Source organism: Rhodofomes roseus, assembly GCF_022264815.1.
Source record: "Rhodofomes roseus strain CIRM-BRFM 1785 chromosome Unknown C8Q71scaffold_21, whole genome shotgun sequence".
Lineage (NCBI taxonomy): Eukaryota > Fungi > Basidiomycota > Agaricomycetes > Polyporales > Fomitopsidaceae > Rhodofomes > Rhodofomes roseus.
In genome coordinates, this window is record NW_025952977.1 from 79,797 (window position 1) to 97,457 (window position 17,661).

Here is a 17,661-nt window from a genome sequence, read left to right on the forward strand (position 1 = left end):
TACTGGCGTATCTCGGGCCCTCAGCTGCGAGGGCCGTATCTGCTTCTCAGATCTTCGAGATTCACGGGCGATCGCCTTTGTATCGCCTCGTGTGGACTTGATAATGGCGCACTAATTTTCGGCAAGAAAACTAATAGTCTCGGACGCAGGGTTAGCACGATGTGTCAGCGGCATACGTGATGCGGCTACAAGGCTTCTTCAAGGCCGCGTGGATATGAAGCGTATCCCGGACATGCCCAGCTATCTGCCCGCAGTTAGCACGTAGCCAGCAGACCTGAAGTCGAACCACCGACCTTGTCATTGGCCCTTGCCTGAATGCAGGGGATGTCACGCCAAGCGCTGCAGCCTGCATCCAAATGTTCCATGACAGAACTAGCATGGACTATACAAGGCACAGTGGAAGTGATTTGCTTGCGTCCGACGTTCCGGTCCTCGACAACCCGCGAATTGGCAAGGCACATGGGCGCTTTCAGCACGTCGGTGCCCCGCACGAATCAAGATAAGCATCCGACGCAAAGGGTCTGAATCGTCTCGCCAAGTTTCGTCTCGACACGCCCGGGCCCAGCCGCGCGGAGCAGCCACCACGCTAGAAAGCCCATCAGCTGCATCACGAATTTCTAGCGTGGATTGCCGGTGACGATCGGATGTAAGCCGGATCATTACCGCCATGTCATTTCCGTCGACCCGCTCGATGCGCGAGCTATAGCACGTCAAGGAACCAAGCCATGACACGAAAATGACTAGCCTGCGCAGGGCAAAACTGTGCGGACTACAAAGGTACGATAAGAAATCTCTACGAACCAGCGACGCGACTTGACTCCAGAATCAGCAGGCCGGAAATGGTTGTTACATCGAGAGCGACGAGCGGGCGACTTTACACACCACATATGGCGATGTCGTCCCTTCTGTCAACGCTGCACAGCGAGCCCGAAGCTGGAGCTTGATTCAGCCGCCAGCTGGCGCTTGCTCGTCGTATCGCTATGTCCACCCCGATGGCGTCTTCTGCAAGGAATATTCTCGTAATGTCCTGTCGTGCCGCCGTGCAGTTCGCAGCGGATAGTGCGATGTGCACCAATTGCGGAAGCTGGAACCCAGCATGAAGGTGATGATGGTATAGACTGGTCGGCTGCGTTGAACGATTTGTTGATCAATTCTCCCAGTCGCCCGACAGTGATCTAGTATTATCCTCACCGAGGGTGTCGGTGACTCCTGTGTAATCTCAACATGCTACAGAATCGGTAGCAGCGGGCTGCGATACACCCTGGAAGACTGGAACTAGAACATTGGCTTGAAGGACGAGCTTCATGGTGTTACATTCAGTGGCAGCGCTCACGACGAATGCGACATCACATACGTTGGCTACTTGTCATGCATGTCATGTGTTGCCGACAACCCGGAGTTGCAGTTATCTCCTGAGACGAAGATCTATGTTGTATGTAATAATGATGGCCTAGCATGGCTAGGGCATAGACAGGAGGCGGGAAGCCCAACGCCGCAGCATACGGGTGACGTCGACGGCACCGGCGAGCTATCGAGGGCAACAGCTGTTCGTGAGCCTGGTACCAGTTGCATTTTTGGGGATAAACATTCGCGTGCCAGAGATACCGCGCGCACAAAGTGAGTCTTCCGTTTAGAAGGTATGCATGCTAGTGGCGGATGCAAATACCGTGATCGACGGGTATGCCGCGGAACTATAGAAGGGCCCACGAATGCTATGCAATGCTCGGAAACGGTAGTCCCTTTGCTTCAGATCGATCACGATAGCAACGTACCTTGAGCCTCGGTCATCGCGGATGCTGAAGTGTTCGCGTCGAATAGCAAGGAGCTTCGCACGGAGGAACCGTCCGAGCTATCGAGCACCGTTCACCATGTGTGAACGGCTGCATCACGCGCCGCACGCCATCAACCTGCAAGTCGCAGGGCGCCTCCATGCAGGCACCTGAACGAACACACGGCTCCAACATGGTGACTGTCGGAATGCACAGGGATAGCGTGTCAATGGAACGAGGCATGATAACAAATAGCCCTGAACAGCCCTGAACACTCACTCAGACTGTGCCATAATAGTACAAGAGTGAATGTACGTCTAGGCAAGTCCGCAGGCTCACTGATTATGCTGCGGTGCCTTCGGGCCACAGCTCAAAGAGTACCGCATACTAGGACTAGCCCCGTTAGCGGATCGGCTGCAGGTGGAGAAGCTAGTCCCACTTACGTTACATTCTGACGTCGGACGTCGGGGGTGGAGGGAAATCCGTGTTGCGGCATGCGGGCCGTGCTCTGATGCTTGACATTTGGTTAAGTCTAGCCTCCGCCATGCACCAAATGGCTATCCCGGACACCGTATTACGGCAGGCCCATCTTCTTCTGCTTCCCACCCGCTGGTTGATAACTGTAAGCGAATGCCACTCTACTAATAGCTTCCTCGCCTGAGCAATCCCCGTGTCTTGCTACGCGATTGTTGGGAAACCCACACTCACCGAATACTTGATTGACCCTCTTGCGGATGACGTCCCTCGCCGTCGGAGGCCACCCTCAATCCTTGGCGACATCGCTTGGGCCGGTCTGTGGGCTTGTGTGGACTTGTGTCGGTGGCTTCGACAGCGCGATGATCAGGGACTTCTATCCCATTAGCGCTCTGTCCGCGGAGAAAATCAGATCAGAGTTGAGGGTACTTGCGCGCGCGCTGCGTACCACATCTCATGAAAATGGTGGAGAGAGTCAGGAAGTGTGGTGAAAGAATTGAGCGGCGTACTTGCGTGAGAGTTGGTCCAGAGAAGCCCAGACGCCGTACAACGTGGCCACTACTGACGACCTAGTGGTGGGAATAGCAAATGTCGGAAGGTGTCCAGCGTGACAGCATCCCGCGTGCCCGTGGCGTCTGCAGAATACTGCTGTGACGCTTGTTTCTCACCGATATGTTGGAAGTATACGTATCGCGCCAGTGCTGGACTAACGATATTGGATGCCTGCCTGCGGAGTGTCCTAGCCACCGTTTACACTGTCACGGAAGTGGCGGACCACTGACATGGTGCTTGATTTAAAGGTGTCCTAGGCTGTCTGGTCAGACGGCCACAATGCACTCATGACAGAGATGGCACGTATAGATCATTTGCAGGTTCGCCATGAGTGCTGTCAGCGGGTGGATCAGAGTTCGTCGCTAAGAATGTGGGCTCCCTCCGGTCTCCGTGACGAGCGAATGGTCTCGCTGATACTGCTGCCGTCCAAGCTTCGAGTCATAGTCAGAAACTAACCGTGGACACAATCAATCGAAGAAACTATACCTCACCTGAATTGCGTTCAATCATATACCTAGCAGCCAGACGTCAGTTGTCATCGTCGCAGTGCTGTAGAATGCGAGAAGTTACAGGCTGTGAGCTGATCGAAAGGATGACAGGTTGCTACGACACGCCGCACGCAAGTCGTGTCAATGGACAGACTTACCTGGTCGGGAAGTACCAAGCCACTGTGTACGATAAAGCTCGGCTCGAATCCGCGCAGAATGGTAGCAGTTCTGACGGTCCACGTAATTGCGGCTAGCACAGGAGGTGGAGCAAGCACTACCTTAGACCAGCCGCGATGCGACGTCGCCGCTCCGTGAACGGTTGCAATTGAAACTGGAGGGCTGAGCCGTCCTAGTATCAGTAATAATGCACTACCGAACGCTTGATCGCAAGCTACATCTCCATTCAGCGTGATCTCCAGCATATCCGAGAAGCACATTTCCAGATGGGGTTTGAGTAAGTGAGACAACATGGAAATCGGTGATAGAACACATCGCCGTCCTTTTTCCTTCCAACGGCCGATTACGTCTAAACGCAAGTCAGCAGGGCCTGCAACCCACTCCTGCTCAGTCGCGCGGCTAGATACCACTGCAAGTAGCAGCAGAAATTCATAGTCCATCCACGCACTGAGCAAACGAGTGAAACCACCCAGAGCCCTTACGCTCAGTAGGCAACAAGTCCATGAGCATGCAATATTCATGCCTGGGGCAGATAAACTCGGCAAACGCGTCGCGATGACAGACACGTCCCATGTTTTGGAGCTATGACAGACAGTTGAGCTTAACTGACCTGATTTCGCCCGCGTCCTCGTCGTTCGCGAGGATGCCATCGACCCTGATAACGTGGATGTTGCGACTGACAGCGCATTAATGGAGTTGATTCGATTAGGCCTGCAGTTAAGCGTGAAAGCTTGTAATGTGAGTGAGAAGTACTTCTTGAAGGTAGTAGGTCACGGCCGGGCTGAACAGGCGTTGGAAGAGTCATAGCGTTCAGACAGGATGGTCGTCAAAAATGCAGAGACTAGTAGACGCCGACCACGCGTCTGCGCGGTAAGGGTCGTGGCGCACACGTGACGGCGTATGTGGCACTGGCTGCGGTGGGAGCGACTGCGTACGCCATCTCACTCGCCAGTCTCAGGCAGCTCGTCGCGCACTGCAGCGAGCAGTCCTGACCGCAGCCATGATTATGCGGCCTCGGACGCCGCTCGTCCTTTGGATCCTCTCCCTCCTGTCCGGCCTGCTCCTCGTTGCTGCTCAGCAGCCCGACTCCTCGGTCACATACTTCCCGAACCTTCCCAGTAGACTCTTCTTCTTCGAAGACACGACCGTATGGCCCATTCTTGTGGTGACCTGCATCGGAACTGACCTGTTCAATCTGCTAGACTGCTGTATACCATGACCTGATAGACGGGAACGTGTACGTGTCACAAGACGAGGGCAAGTCGTGGTCGCGAGCGGATGGAATACCGGAGGGGGACGCATCCATGGTCATAGAGCATCCCTTTGACAACAGCTATGTGCGTGTACGCTCTGTATTGCTACGTCTCACCGCTCACGGCTTTCTAGGCTTTCGTTCTAACCCGAGGCATTTACCACTACCGCACCGCCGACCGAGGCAGGACATGGCAGGGGTTCGAGATGCCCATTCCACCGGCTCTGGTGGGCAAACCGCTTTCGTTCCACTCGGACCCCAAGAAGTATGGATATATTCTCTATCAAGGTACCTTTTGCCAGTCCACCGGCGGTTGGGGCAGTGTCTGTCACGATGAGGTATGTGGTACGCCCTTCATGATTAGCTGTCAGACCCAATGAGGCGTTTCTCGCGTTCAAAGACATACTACACGCTAGACGCATTTAGCGACACACCAGAGCTTCTCCTCTCCGAGACATCCCGCTGCCAGTTCGCACATAGCAGCGCGGACTTCAAGCATGATGCCCACCCGGACCTCATCTACTGTGTCGCTTTCGACACTAGCACGTCCACGGGTATGCATTCGTTGTCGGCAAGCCGCTTGTACTCTTCGACAAACTTCTTCGAAGACGACATCAAAGTCGAAGACCTCGGGATTGGAAAGAACGCCCGCGGCGTCGTGGCATTCGCCATCGTATCGAAGTTTGCAGTAGTAGCACTGCGAGACCTTAGCCCCTCCGGTGACGGCGAGATGCTTCTCTATGTCTCCGTAGACACCAAGACGTGGGCCAAGGCGCGTTTCCCTCACGCGTCCTCTGCGCGTCTCAGGGAGAACGGCTATACAATAGTAGAGTCGACGACGCACTCACTGGCGGTGGACGTCATGCTTCAAGATATGACAACGACAATCGGGACGCTGTTCGTCAGCAACTCGAACGGGACATTCTTCGTGGAGAGCTTGAAGGATACAAACCGTAACGAGATGGGATACGTGGACTTCGAGAACCTGTACGGCATTGAAGGTGTCGGGCTGGCCAATATAGTCTCAAATGCCGGGGAAGTGGAGGGCCGTAGGGCACAGAAGCAACTCCAGACGAGAATCACCTTTGACGACGGACGGACGTGGTCCCGCCTCGTCCCACCCTCTAGCGATAGCGAAAATCAGCGTATCTCGTGCAATTCTAACGACGACAGCTGCTCGCTGCACCTGCACTCCGTGACCATCCCTCACAACTTCGGTCGCGTGTTCTCGTCTCCTGCCCCTGGTTTCGTCATGGGCATAGGATCTATTGGCTCGCACTTGAAGCCGTATGACGAGGGCGATACGTTCCTCAGCACGGACGCGGGCCTCACATGGTCGATGGTTCACAAGGACGCCCACAAGTATGAGTTTGGCGATTCCGGAAGCATCGTGGTGCTGGTCAATGACGAGGAGAGTACCGACGAGATCACGTACTCGAGCGATCTTGGAAGGACTTGGTAGGTCAAGTACATTAGAACGTCTGACCTATACACTAACCTGCCCCAGGCGTACCTTCAACTATGGCTTCACCATGCGTGCGCGTATCCTGACGACGGTGTCAGACTCTACATCGCAGAAGTTCGTGCTCGTCGGTCAAGTGTCCAAGCGAGACATGGACGGTCGTGGACGTTATGCTGTCGTGTTCCTAGACTTTGCCCCCATGCGCTCGCGCAAGTGTGGTGACAATGACTTCGAGCGGTGGTACGCTCGCTCGATGACCCACGAGTGTCTCATGGGCCACAAGGTATGGTTATGCTCGGTGGTCAATGAGCTCCGCTGACGCGATGTTCATCCGTTTATAGCAATGGTACAGGCGCCGAAAGCCGGACGTGGACTGCTACGTCGGAGAGGAGTTCCATGAGCCCATAGAGCACGAGGAGAGCTGCCCGTGCACGGACGAGGACTATGAATGGTTAGTCATGTTGCAAATATGCAGGCACGTTAGGCTGACCCGACGACCAGCGACTACAACTTCGTCCGGCAGGGCGATCAGTGCGTCCCTGTAGGACCGGAGCCTATTCCTGCGGGCGTGTGTCCTCCCGACAATCCGAATGCGATGTACATGGGTTCGTCAGGCTATAGACTCATCCCGGGCAACACCTGTGACAGGGAACGCGGCGTCAAGAAAAACGATCCTATCAGTAAGCCTTGTGCCAATGGTGAGCTTCTACCCCTGTGATGTCTTGGACTCAAATACTTATGCGCTATCTAGCGCAACCTGCTGAAGGCGAGATCGTCCATCAAATCGTAATGCCGTACTCTTCTTATGAGTGTGCATCTCACTAAGCTGTTCCATTAGTTCGAGTTCCCGGCTCCCGTCGTGCAATTCGCGTATTTCAAGGATTCTACGGTCAGATCATGGTACTCTCGCAGCTTACTGCCCTACTGACTCATTGCAGACGATACTTGTTCGCCTGGAAGATCACACTGTCTGGCAGTCGAGCAACGAAGGCTACACCTGGCAGCAAGTCCAGCCTGGGGAACGTTTCGTCGCCTTCTACCATCACGCCTACAGTCACGATCGTGCGTACCTCATCACTGGCACCAAACAATTCTACTACACCACCGACACCGGGAAGACGTGGCTGCCTATGAACGGACCTCTACCACCTAACAACCTCGGTCTACAGATCTTGCATTTCCATCCGGTTATCTCTGACTACCTGATTTGGAGCGGCAGCGAAGGCTGTGTCGGGTTCGGCGAGAGCTGTAACGTGCAAGCGTACTACACCCGCGATAACGGACGTAAATGGAACTTCATCGAGAAGTACGTCCGAAACTGCGCTTGGGCTCGGGATGCCGAGCTAGACGTGGACCCACACCAGATCATCTGCGAGGTCTACAAGAATCAACAGGGCAATCAGAGGTTCTTCCAGTTGGAGAACCCACTACAGTTGATCAGTGGGCGGAACTTCTTCGAGAAAAAGACGAAGCTCTTCGACCACGTTGTCGGATTTACCAAATTTAGCGAGTTCCTGATAGTCGCGGAGGTATGCAGTCTGCAATTGTCCCCAGTTACCCTTCGCTGAACCACGAGTCGTCCGTAGTATCAGGCACAACGGCAGACGCTGGATTTGCAAGTATCTCTGGATGGACGGACTTTCGCGAGCGGGATGTTCCCTCCCGATCTACGACCGGACCAACATGTAATGACTTTCTCTACGATTTCGAGAGCCCGTGTTGACTTCTCGACAGGCATACACTATCCTGGAATCAACCACCATGTCTGTGTTCTTGCATGTCACTACCTCGGAGCGGCCGAATCCATACTGGGGAAGCATCTTGAAATCCAACTCAAATGGGACATACTACAGTATTTCTCTCGAGAACGTCAATCGCAATGATGCAGGATACGTCGATTTCGAGAAGATGATCGGCCTAGATGGGATCGCCCTGGTCAATGTCGTATCAAATACACTGGAAGCCACTTTGACAGGACGCAAGGAACTTGAGACCCGCATCACCCACAATGATGGTAAGCACGCGGTCCGTCACCCACGGACGCACACTGATTGTGAGTCTTCTAGGCGGAACTTGGAAGCGGCTGGCACCCCCTCCCAAGGATTCTCTCGGCAACCTATATTGGTGTGACAGCACCGTAAGTGGTCCACCTTCTGAGAAGCATCGTTCGTCCCTGAAGTGTGTTTAGCGTTGCGCACTGCACATCCACGGATACACAGAACGCTATGATGCGCGTGCGACTTACAGCACGCCGTCTGTGCCTGGTCTGCTCATGGCCGTTGGGAACGTCGGCGAGACGCTAGCGGACTACACTGACAGTGACACGTTCCTGAGTCGCGACGCCGGCTTTACCTGGGAAGAGGTCCACAAGGACGCTCATCTTTGGGAGTTCGGCGACTCCGGATCCATCCTCATCATGGCGAATGACGAGGACGCGACTGATCACGTGCTCTTCAGTACTGACGAGGGCGGGAGCTGGCGAGAGTACAAGTTCACTGACGAGAGGATACGGGTCAAGGAAATCGTCACCGTTCCATCGGATACTAGTCGACGGTTTATCCTTATGGGATATTATCCCCGCTCGCCGGCCGTTCACGTTGCTGTTCATATCGACTTCTCGGCCCTCACATGGAAAGAGTGTCAGTGTCGAGACGTTCAATGCTACACGCGTTACTCACTTCCCATCTATTGCAGGTACCTTCAGCGTAGAGGACCCAGGTCACGACGACTTCGAACTCTGGAGTCCAAGCGAGAATCGAAACGAGCTGTGTCTCTTTGGCCGACAGGTGAGCAACAATGTGCACCGGGCGACACCCCACTTCTCATCGCGGCTTCACAGACCATGTATCATCGGCGTGTACGCGATGCCAGCTGTGTCGTTGGCAGTCGTCCGAAGGTCGAGGCGAAGGTAGTGCGGAATTGCGCTTGCCAGGAATCTGACTTCGAATGGTGCGTTGCCTGTCGTGTGCCGCATTTGCGATGTCCGCTGACGTCCCACGTCCAGCGAGTTCAACTACTACAGGGACGAGAGCGGCGAATGTGTCCTCGTTCCAGGCGCGGAGCGGCTTGCCGACGACGACTCGTGTAAGGGCGACGATGATTACTGGTATGAGCGCACGGCCTATCGCAAGATTCCCTACTCCAGTTGCGAGGGTGGCAAGCGCCTTGATCGCGGAGCACAACACGTCTGCCCTGGATTCAAGGCGCATGGCGCGTTCTTCTGGCTCATGATGTTCTTCATCCCGTGCGCGTTCGCAGCCCTCGCTGGATGGTGGTACGTCCGTAGGCGCGCAAGAGGGTACGTTCACTATGCGAGGCGCTCTGTGGCTTGTGCTGACCGTCGTACGCAGAGCCATTCGTCTACCCGGCGGAGACCTAGGCCCAAGATACGTAGGCGACTCCGGCGTCCTTGACACGCTCGCATCGGTGCCCTACTTCATCATGGCTGTGTTGGGGGCGACGTGGGAGACGATCGTAGAAAAGTTTGGAGATGCCACGACAGGCATGCGCACGCGCAGCGGGTACCGGTCGGTGCCCATCGACGAGGATGCGCAGATCCTAAGATTTGAAGACGAGGAGTAGGATAATGGGAGGTATATCGGTTAGTGCTGTTGTCTCGATAAGTACAGTGTAGTCTACCTCGTTTCGCTGTACATCGACGTTCATCTATGTATCATATTTATTTCCACCTCAACGCACCGTCTCGTCAGCCACAGTATCTCCTTGTTAGTTGCAAGGGCAAGTGCGAGGGCTTGGTCAGTCGATTGAAGATTCTGAGGTATCCCATGTGATTAGTACAATGTATCGCTACACGATTATACACAGCAGTCTGACAACAATCACAGCACAGAGTCCAACGCACGAGCCGAACGAGACGAGGAAAGCACGCGCAAGTACGCCACCTCCTGGATTTTAATCGATAACGCCGAGGTGGTCCTCCTTGATAGTCCCTATCGCGAACTAAAATAGTGGTAAGTGTATCATAGCGCGGCACGAGGCACCAGGAGGAAGGACTTGCGATTTCTGTGGCGTCGACACGCGTTCCGACAATTTTTAGTCTGACCTTCGTGTTTTTCTCGATGATCTGCGAGGCGGGGTGGCCATGAGGCGTCCGAGGGACGGTGCGCGCGGACACTACGTACCTGGTCTTCTGATGCGAACGACGGCGGGTTTGAATTTGGGTCGTATCGCATATCCGGGTGGATGAGCTGCAAAACGCGGTAAGCTACTGGCGGGAACGTGGCCGAGGGTGGTGCCCACCTGATGCGAGACGAAGACCGTCAGAGGCCCAACCTCGGCAAAAAAGCCCATCTAGTAACGGTGTGTTATGCTGCTAGTCACGAACGGAAGATATGCACGGCGTACCTTGTTGACATTGTTTACCACCCCGTCAACAACCTCACCCTTGAAGGGCTTGAACACGATGGCCCGGTACCGCGTAATGAACTCTGCTTGGCCACTGCCCGGTAGGACCATCCCCTTTCCTATGTCCAAGATGGAGACCACCGCGATAATGTAGCCAAACTGTCCGGAACAGGTGCCTTCAACATCGGAGTAGAGCTTGGACTCTAGGAATTGCAGCATGCGCGGGCCGAAGTAGGACGGGTGCAGGAGGATGGTGTGTGACAGCTCTTTCTAGATAGCCTGTTCAAAGAGATGCACCGAGTCGGGGATGTGCCGTACTCACAATGAAGAACATGGCGGACAATCACATCGGCAGCGAAGGATCGCCAACCAAGGTGCACGCTTCGACCACCGCGTCGCTCGAGCTCAACGCGTCGCGCGATGTGGCTCGCGAGGGCCAAATATGCTGTCTATCTACACACTAAGCGCTGTGGTATGGCCGGCTAGCTCAGTTGGTTAGAGCGTGGTGCTAATATTATATATGTGACGCCAAGGTCGTCAGTTCAATCCCGGCGTTGGCCAAACTTTTTCCACAGCCACTCTGAACCACGCCGCTTTGACGCTCCTTGTTTCTGTTCATCGACCTTTGTTTTCGTCGATGCGATCCTTCACGGGCTGCATTGATGTCCAACGTGTGGCTACCACTCTGACCTACTAGAAGGCTTCACCCTGGTCTTGCTTGTCCCCGATGTCCTTCAAGCGACCCCGCTCAGGTTCGCAGGCCTCTCTGTCGCAGGCCCCAGCGTCCTCCGAGTCTGCTGAGCCTACGCCCAAAGCCGCTCGTACTGCCCTCCCGAACACATCTACGGCTTCTGCGCCTCTACTGTGCACGCTGCCTCCAACATGTAACCCGCCAAACAACCGTCCCACCCCACTGGCAAATAGCACTGAACTTGAATCACACTACGCGACCTTCCATGCTCACGTCTGCGAGGAAAACGGATGTGGCTGTGTCTTTCCTGACGCACGACTGCTCGGGCTGGTGAGCATGCTTTGCTTACGCCACACGATACCTGTAGTGACTGCCGTTGTCGCTGCGATGGGACTGAGCTAGCACCAAACAGAATGCCACGACCCGATCGCGGCGGTAAAGAAAGATAGAGGAGAAAAGATTGTACGTTCTACGTCTGTGAACCCCTTCCAGTTCGTTGATGCGCCACTCTTCCCAGTTTGCCTGCCACTTGGCTAGCTGCTCGCGCCTCTTCCTAACTCCCAAGGCCCGTCGATTGCATCTCATCCAAGGACACGGCTACCCCAAGGAATACTTCTTCGCCGTGACGAACAAGGGCGTCGGGGGCCTTCTGAAGAAGTGGGGAGAGGGCGCGAGCATGATCCGCGGCCAATGGAGATCACGCGATCAAGAGAAAATGGACCAGGACAGCGACTCTCAGAGCGAGGATAGCGATACTGAGACAGTGGCTGGTCCCGGCATGCACGCTGGACCGCGGCTGCCGATAGACGAGGATACGGAGGAGGATACACCGGCGAAGCAGCCAGACGACGCTGTGCAGGGTCTCACAGGTGCGCTCGACGCCCTTTCCCTCGTCCCGTCGAACGTCAAATTTGGACGGGGCGGGAGCATGGGCGGCTTCCGGCAAGGACTTAGCCATGGGAAGCTGGTTCCCGGTATCATACCGATGCATGACGGTCCGCTGCTGAGGAGGGGTTTTGGACGTGGACGTGGGCGCGCTAGAGGTGCTTCGAATGGGAGAGGTGCTGCAGCTACGCCCCAAGCAGGTGTGGACGGCAGACAAGGAGAACCGCAGGCGTCGGGAGCCTCAAGCGCGGCACTTGGGGCGGGAGCTGCGACAAGGGGTGCTCGTGGATCTCAACGCGCACGCGTAAGCGTAAGGGGTGGAGGAAGGGGGCAGTTCAGAGGTGGAAAAGGTCGTGGATCATAAAGGCGAAGAGGATCTAGCGGTGCGTGTTGACTATATGAAGAGTGCTTGTATTCCCCGAGACAGCAGTTCCTACGCAGGTTGTATGAATTAGCGAGTACGATTGTTGGTTAATCCGGGTGCCCGATATCTGACCTCGGTACGGATGTACTATCAATGTTTGCTGTATTTGCTTGGTTGCCGTTGATGTTCTCCCCGCGCACGTCCAGGCTCGTTTTTCGCAACGCTCCGAGTCCTACAGGTTTGTGAAGGGTCAGCCTGGGGTCAACTACCGCGATCCCATGACCCCACGTCAGTGCCCATTCTTCCCATACGGACGCCGTGCTGTCACAGCGGCCCGGATTCGTGGGCGTAATGAGTCCCCGACCTTCCGGCTTTCATGTCCCTCAACGTCCCACGCAAGAAGAATGTTACTCAGGATGGTCTCGATGCTCACTTCACTGTCGCTCACATCATATTCTCCCATCCAAGGCAGTGTTATGACACTTCGATCAATCTCCGGGCCGCCAGGTGAGAGGACATAACGTCCATGGACGCGGAATGAGGACCATGACCTCGACTTCATCTGGCACTGACCAATGGCAGCCATCTCTAGTTAAAGTCAACGTTCCGACGTATAGCCAGCGGGAAGCAATTTCGCCCTGCCAGGTATATAAGGCCGGGGTTGTTGAGATGCACGGTGTCGAGACGCACGCATTATGTTGTTTCTTCCCGCATTGCTGACCACGACAGCCTTTGTCCCGTCGATCTTTGCCGCTCCTTCGAGGACCGAGACGGCGAAGCGGGCTACCTGCACAGTCGACTCTGCCGAAGTTGCTGCAGACCTCTCGGGTTGCTCGAGTGTCGAGCTCACGTCCTTCACAGTTCCCAATGATAGTGAGTTCATCTCGTTACATGATCTTTCGACTTGTGCTCAAAAGATCTTACAAGCTACGATCACGATGAGTGTGAGCAACACACAGCTGTCAGTACGACTACGTCGAGTCCTCACCGCTAGTGTCCAATTAGTTTGCGGAAGGGGCGACAGTCACTATGACCGGCGAGGTTACATTTGCCAGCACAGTCGGTAAGCTGCCTTCGCGTTAACTGTGCCTATGAATTGCGACTGACTACCCTCGAGCTTCCGGCCCTCTCCTGACATTCCGTGCGTACCTTCAAGTACACGGGTAGCTCAGAAAATCATATGGCACAGAGGGAACGAATGTCCAGTTCAACGGCAACGGCATGATGTTCAACGTTAGTGCTGATTCTCTCAGGCCCGCCTTGAGAGCCACTGGTGACTACAATGCTTCTCTAGGGCAACGGCGCAGACTATTGGGACGGTCTGGGGACGAACGGCGGAAAACCGAAACCCCATCCATTCATTGCGTACGTACCGATCGAATTTACGAACCCATAGACCGAGTCGATCCATGGTAGGATTGAGGCCTCAGGCACATTCGAGAATTTCGTGGTACGTCTTGCGCTTGCTGCTAAGCGGATGTGCCTCGAGCCCAGCGCTGACGCATCGTCACTGTAGGCGTACAATACCCCTGCCCAGGCCATTCGCGTACAGCCTGCTGCTGATATAGGCCCTTTGATCATCGATGGTGTGTACGTGAACAACGCAGCGGGCGACGCAGACGAACTCGGCCACAACACCGATGTGAGATACCTCGAGTCTTGCGTGGCACCGGACAGGCATTTAAACTCACGCATTGATACACCAGGGCTTCGACGTCCGGGGAACAGATATCACCATTCAGAATAGCAGTATGTTTGCCCTTTCACCGGCGCACTGACCGAGGCCGACTTGTAACATTCCTTAGTCGTCGAGAACCAGGATGACTGCATCGCCATCAACGACGGCTCAAACATCCTCTTCCAGAATAACGTCTGCTCTGGAGGCCACGGTAGGTTTCCCACCCCGAGAGCTCGAAGCCATATGTGAAAATGTTTCTGCAGGGATGTCCATTGGCTCTATTGCTACTGGTGACTTCGTCACGGGCGTGGTCTTCAGTCACAACACGGTCTCCAACTCGATGTATGGCACGCGCGTCAAGGCTCAGAGTGCAGCAACAACTGGGGCCGTCAGCAACGTAACATGGACCGGGTATGTGATGGCGATCTTCGAGAATTGACTATGTCTGAAGCCTGACACAGCAATACCATCTCTGGTGCTACGAAATATGGCGTCCTCATCACACAGGTCTGCTGCCACGTCGTCTATGATTTCGATGTACGCTAAGCGGGGACGCATAGTCTTATCCGGACGACGACGGTACGCCGGGTGTAGATACACCATTCAGGTCTGTCGGCTCTTCTTCCAGCGATCGAGTACCAATTGTCGCTTAACTCTTTCAGCGATGTAAACTTTGTCGGCGACCCTACCAGCGTCACTGTGGTCGAGGATGCCCACAGGGTGACCGTGGATTGCGGAAATTGCGCTGGGTACGTCACAGAGGAGGCTCCCTTCGTCTTGCAGCGTATTGACAGTGTTCTCCGTAGTACCTGGGACTTTTCTGGACTCACAGTGGGTGGTGGCCTTGCAGGCACCATCGTATCTGGCGATGCGACGGTAAGACAGATGACCGTTGATGTGCAGGTTCGTCACACTCAATCTGATATGCATGCACAGATCCAGGGCGGGTCGTTCTGAGCGCGTCCATGGTGTGATGTCTGACAAAGTTTGAGCAAACGCAGCATCTCATCGTCGCACACTTTCAACGGATAATACTTTTGCATTATCCCTGAGAAGCTATGCGTTTACGCTGCTCGCAAATATGCAGGATTTTGATAATAGTTCACCGGCAGCGATTGTAATCCACGGACATCATCGAATCGAACATTATAGGAATGGAATAGGAATCAAAGGACACTGCAGTGTATACCTGACGTTGACCAACTCGTTATCGCACAATGAACCGCGGACTACCGTAGAACGACGAAATTGACTCGGGAAACATCAAAGGGGCTTCATCCATGTTCCTAATCTATCCTACGTGGAAGACTCTGGACAATAACGAGCTCCTAGGACTGTTCCGTAATTGAGGCCGATGGACCTGTACAGTCAGTCATATAGCCCCCAACACAGTGAATGGTGAGACAACAACATATGTGCAAGTAATAGAGACGATGCAGACCTTCCTGCATCCATGAGCGTAGACCATCTCGAGGACGTCATCGTGGACACTGTCGCAGGTACCTAAGCAGAAATGCGGAAGCTGAGCGCCATGGACGTATAGCTGTGGGCCACACTGAGGCAGACCGTGGGCAAGAATAGATTCACCTACCGTCTCTCGTATGAGCACTGCGACGCGAGCGGTCTACAAGCCTGACAGACGTACCTGCACTGTCAGGGTGCAGTAGGCCAACGTAATGGTGCTGCGTTCCCAAGCAGTCTGTGGAGGGATGCAGGGCATTATCGATTCGCTAACGCACTGGCAGAACGACAGGGTGACTGCATTTGTTCCGGATAACACGCACTGCAGTCACAGTTAATCAACTGTCGGTGAAGTCCTCACAAAGCTGCCTCCGTGATAATTTGTATATGTAATGAGCTTGTGAAGAGTATAGATACACAAAAATCCGTCGGTTTGTATCTAATCTTCCTTAGTGACCCGGGGGCTTCTGTGATGCGTGGAGCACTCACCAACAACCTGGGGTAACGGGAGCGGGCCGCCTCAAAGACGGAACGTCTCCTTCAGAAAGCGGCCAAGCCTGTCTGTCAATACTACTTCAACATTTGATCCTCTTGCTTTCAGTAGCGGAAATCCTTCTGAGACGACCGAAACGGTGTCGTGGCGTGTCGAAATGGATTCTCCCAGGAAGACAATGACTATGGTGATCCGTATGTTTGGCCGAGCGAATGAGGCCAGAGTTTCGTCAACGCTCTCGAAGTCCCACTTTTTGACTCTAGGCATCATGAACCCCATTCGTATCTCTTCTATGCAGTCTGTGTTGATCAGGTTCAGCATGTCGACGATGTAGCCGGTGTTGATGGTGGACCTCCATCGGATCACCGGTTCGAATGTCAGCGACCGCAGAGAGCTCAACCGCATTGAGCCTATGTCCTTCATAACTACCCCCGGTTGACTAATCATCAGTATATGCGGTAAAGCTATTGAGGTGCAGTAGGAGGCGCACCGGCAGAGAAGTGATCTATGTCACTGTCCGGTATATGATGAAGCACCAAAGTTCGGAGCGATGATTGTGAGTCCCAAAGGATCTGCGGGCAGGCGTGTTCGGCACCGAAGTCGTAGTCAATCTCCAGAGATTGCAACTGAAACTTGAACCGTATAGCGCCGTGCAGGAGATAATATTCCACAGACTCAGACACTCGCAGAAACACGAGCTCTTGAATGGTACTCGAAGGGATGTCCCAATAGGAGGGCTCCAAGGATGCCCCGAAGTCGAATGTGGGAGGGGTGTCGCCGCCGCTGTCGATATGGAACGAGGGAGGGACGTCGTCGACTGGTCCGCCGTCGACATCTATCAAACGCACAGTGCGGAGGGTTGGACAGGCGGACAAGAGTCTCGCTATATTCGGTCCGTGGTAGATCCCGCCTCTGAGGATTATTGTTGACAGGAAAGGGTAGACGGTGTTCACGATCGGCGATGTGCATATGACGACGCGGGTGGCAAACTTGAGATGCAGGTGGGACAATTGGGTCACGCGTAGCAGAACAGATGAGAACTCGAATGGGTCGCTGTGAGGGACGTGTCCTCGCTTGATGGTTAGGCTGCGAACGCAGGCGGGTAGGTTCGGCGAGTGATCTAGGGCGTCCACGAAGCGGTCGTAGGCATGCTCCGTGGTCAAGCGAACGTGTCGCAAGAGATAGTGCCGGGCAGTGGGCCGCCACGTTTTGCACGTAAGGCAGCAGGTGGCGAGGGTTCCCTTGTGCTTGCGGAGGTGGTATATGATCATGTCCCATACTTCGGCGGGTAGTATTTGCCTCGCAGGCAGTCCCGCTTGCACTGCTGCCATCTGTGCGACTCAATTCATTCAGACGTACTCGTTTGACTGGGACAATACTCACACCTGCGCCAAGGATAGTGGTACGTGTTTACGTTCAGCTGCTGGACCAGCGGCTCGAGCGCGCGGGGCTGCACTGCTTCATTGCGATGACTGACCCGAAACAACCCACTATAGAAGAGTACTTACTAGTGCTTACCAAAGGGTAACAGTCATTACATTTTGTGTGCA

The 17,661-nt window shown here is 54.6% G+C and overlaps 6 protein-coding genes and 1 non-coding gene across 7 annotated transcripts; 4 read left to right on the forward strand and 3 right to left on the reverse strand.

Annotated features, from left to right (window-relative positions):
* Window positions 1-123: 123 nt before the first annotated feature.
* Window positions 124-1,070, reverse strand: C8Q71DRAFT_253876 (uncharacterized protein). The gene is made up of 3 exons (XM_047917324.1): window positions 802-1,070; window positions 294-745; window positions 124-244 (listed from the first exon to the last, which is right to left on the reverse strand). Exons 1-2 carry the CDS (start codon window positions 885-887, stop codon window positions 373-375), a joined length of 459 nt encoding a protein of 152 aa, XP_047775396.1. The 5' UTR covers window positions 888-1,070; the 3' UTR covers window positions 124-244; window positions 294-372.
* Window positions 1,071-4,399: 3,329 nt separating this feature from the next.
* Window positions 4,400-9,866, forward strand: C8Q71DRAFT_840176 (Oligoxyloglucan reducing end-specific cellobiohydrolase). Its single transcript, XM_047926515.1, has 18 exons — window positions 4,400-4,607; window positions 4,663-4,797; window positions 4,847-5,050; window positions 5,113-6,170; window positions 6,220-6,457; window positions 6,516-6,625; window positions 6,676-6,872; window positions 6,926-6,960; window positions 7,013-7,063; window positions 7,113-7,703; window positions 7,761-7,859; window positions 7,909-8,188; window positions 8,241-8,311; window positions 8,363-8,813; window positions 8,869-8,960; window positions 9,014-9,123; window positions 9,179-9,472; window positions 9,525-9,866. The coding sequence occupies exons 1-18, from the start codon at window positions 4,461-4,463 to the stop codon at window positions 9,754-9,756; spliced, it is 4,395 nt and encodes a 1,464-aa protein (XP_047775397.1). The 5' UTR covers window positions 4,400-4,460; the 3' UTR covers window positions 9,757-9,866.
* A 79-nt stretch (window positions 9,867-9,945) lies between these two features.
* Window positions 9,946-10,954, reverse strand: C8Q71DRAFT_776578 (RNA polymerase Rpb7). Its single transcript, XM_047924665.1, has 6 exons — window positions 10,862-10,954; window positions 10,540-10,809; window positions 10,435-10,485; window positions 10,317-10,382; window positions 10,193-10,258; window positions 9,946-10,134 (listed from the first exon to the last, which is right to left on the reverse strand). The coding sequence occupies exons 1-6, from the start codon at window positions 10,871-10,873 to the stop codon at window positions 10,087-10,089; spliced, it is 513 nt and encodes a 170-aa protein (XP_047775398.1). The 5' UTR covers window positions 10,874-10,954; the 3' UTR covers window positions 9,946-10,086.
* Window positions 10,955-11,015: 61 nt separating this feature from the next.
* Window positions 11,016-11,100, forward strand: C8Q71DRAFT_t123. The gene has a single exon. It is a non-coding gene; the product is annotated as a tRNA-Ile (tRNA).
* Window positions 11,021-12,663, forward strand: C8Q71DRAFT_776581 (uncharacterized protein). Its single transcript, XM_047924666.1, has 3 exons — window positions 11,021-11,560; window positions 11,633-11,692; window positions 11,748-12,663. Exons 1-3 carry the CDS (start codon window positions 11,267-11,269, stop codon window positions 12,477-12,479), a joined length of 1,086 nt encoding a protein of 361 aa, XP_047775399.1. The 5' UTR covers window positions 11,021-11,266; the 3' UTR covers window positions 12,480-12,663.
* A 16-nt stretch (window positions 12,664-12,679) lies between these two features.
* Window positions 12,680-15,308, forward strand: C8Q71DRAFT_879163 (polygalacturonase). Its single transcript, XM_047928454.1, has 15 exons — window positions 12,680-13,352; window positions 13,407-13,423; window positions 13,485-13,542; window positions 13,597-13,620; window positions 13,669-13,712; window positions 13,774-13,844; window positions 13,896-13,929; window positions 13,996-14,121; window positions 14,186-14,228; window positions 14,285-14,368; window positions 14,421-14,568; window positions 14,619-14,664; window positions 14,718-14,764; window positions 14,820-14,906; window positions 14,964-15,308. Exons 1-15 carry the CDS (start codon window positions 13,175-13,177, stop codon window positions 15,112-15,114), a joined length of 1,158 nt encoding a protein of 385 aa, XP_047775400.1. The 5' UTR covers window positions 12,680-13,174; the 3' UTR covers window positions 15,115-15,308.
* Window positions 15,309-15,982: 674 nt separating this feature from the next.
* On the reverse strand, window positions 15,983-17,598 carry C8Q71DRAFT_254180 (uncharacterized protein). The gene is made up of 4 exons (XM_047917325.1): window positions 17,495-17,598; window positions 16,602-17,442; window positions 16,108-16,536; window positions 15,983-16,057 (listed from the first exon to the last, which is right to left on the reverse strand). The coding sequence occupies exons 2-3, from the start codon at window positions 17,440-17,442 to the stop codon at window positions 16,139-16,141; spliced, it is 1,239 nt and encodes a 412-aa protein (XP_047775401.1). The 5' UTR covers window positions 17,495-17,598; the 3' UTR covers window positions 15,983-16,057; window positions 16,108-16,138.
* Window positions 17,599-17,661: the final 63 nt, after the last annotated feature.

What these genes read in the sequence shown, in the direction of transcription:
- C8Q71DRAFT_776581 (XM_047924666.1), top strand. Translation starts at nt 11,267, where the DNA reads ATGTCCTTCAAGCGACCCCGCTCAGGTTCGCAGGCCTCTCTGTCGCAG. An exon ending in ACGCACGACTGCTCGGGCTG is followed by an intron (nt 11,561 to 11,632) that starts GTGAGCATGCTT and finishes GGACTGAGCTAG; the next exon opens with CACCAAACAGAATGCCACGA. An exon ending in AAGATAGAGGAGAAAAGATT is followed by an intron (nt 11,693 to 11,747) that starts GTACGTTCTACG and finishes CACTCTTCCCAG; the next exon opens with TTTGCCTGCCACTTGGCTAG.
- C8Q71DRAFT_253876 (XM_047917324.1), bottom strand. Translation starts at nt 887, where the DNA reads ATGTGGTGTGTAAAGTCGCCCGCTCGTCGCTCTCGATGTAACAACCAT. An exon ending in GGAGTCAAGTCGCGTCGCTG is followed by an intron (nt 746 to 801) that starts GTTCGTAGAGAT and finishes TGCCCTGCGCAG; the next exon opens with GCTAGTCATTTTCGTGTCAT.
- C8Q71DRAFT_840176 (XM_047926515.1), top strand. Translation starts at nt 4,461, where the DNA reads ATGATTATGCGGCCTCGGACGCCGCTCGTCCTTTGGATCCTCTCCCTC. An exon ending in TCTTCTTCGAAGACACGACC is followed by an intron (nt 4,608 to 4,662) that starts GTATGGCCCATT and finishes TCAATCTGCTAG; the next exon opens with ACTGCTGTATACCATGACCT. An exon ending in GGCCCTCACATGGAAAGAGT is followed by an intron (nt 8,814 to 8,868) that starts GTCAGTGTCGAG and finishes CATCTATTGCAG; the next exon opens with GTACCTTCAGCGTAGAGGAC.
- C8Q71DRAFT_254180 (XM_047917325.1), bottom strand. Translation starts at nt 17,442, where the DNA reads ATGGCAGCAGTGCAAGCGGGACTGCCTGCGAGGCAAATACTACCCGCC. An exon ending in CATAGATCACTTCTCTGCCG is followed by an intron (nt 16,537 to 16,601) that starts GTGCGCCTCCTA and finishes AACCGGGGGTAG; the next exon opens with TTATGAAGGACATAGGCTCA.
- C8Q71DRAFT_879163 (XM_047928454.1), top strand. Translation starts at nt 13,175, where the DNA reads ATGTTGTTTCTTCCCGCATTGCTGACCACGACAGCCTTTGTCCCGTCG. An exon ending in GCAACGGCATGATGTTCAAC is followed by an intron (nt 13,713 to 13,773) that starts GTTAGTGCTGAT and finishes ATGCTTCTCTAG; the next exon opens with GGCAACGGCGCAGACTATTG. An exon ending in GGTGTAGATACACCATTCAG is followed by an intron (nt 14,765 to 14,819) that starts GTCTGTCGGCTC and finishes TAACTCTTTCAG; the next exon opens with CGATGTAAACTTTGTCGGCG.
- C8Q71DRAFT_776578 (XM_047924665.1), bottom strand. An exon ending in TGGTAAACAATGTCAACAAG is followed by an intron (nt 10,486 to 10,539) that starts GTACGCCGTGCA and finishes CACCGTTACTAG; the next exon opens with ATGGGCTTTTTTGCCGAGGT. An exon ending in GTGTCGACGCCACAGAAATC is followed by an intron (nt 10,135 to 10,192) that starts GCAAGTCCTTCC and finishes CCACTATTTTAG; the next exon opens with TTCGCGATAGGGACTATCAA.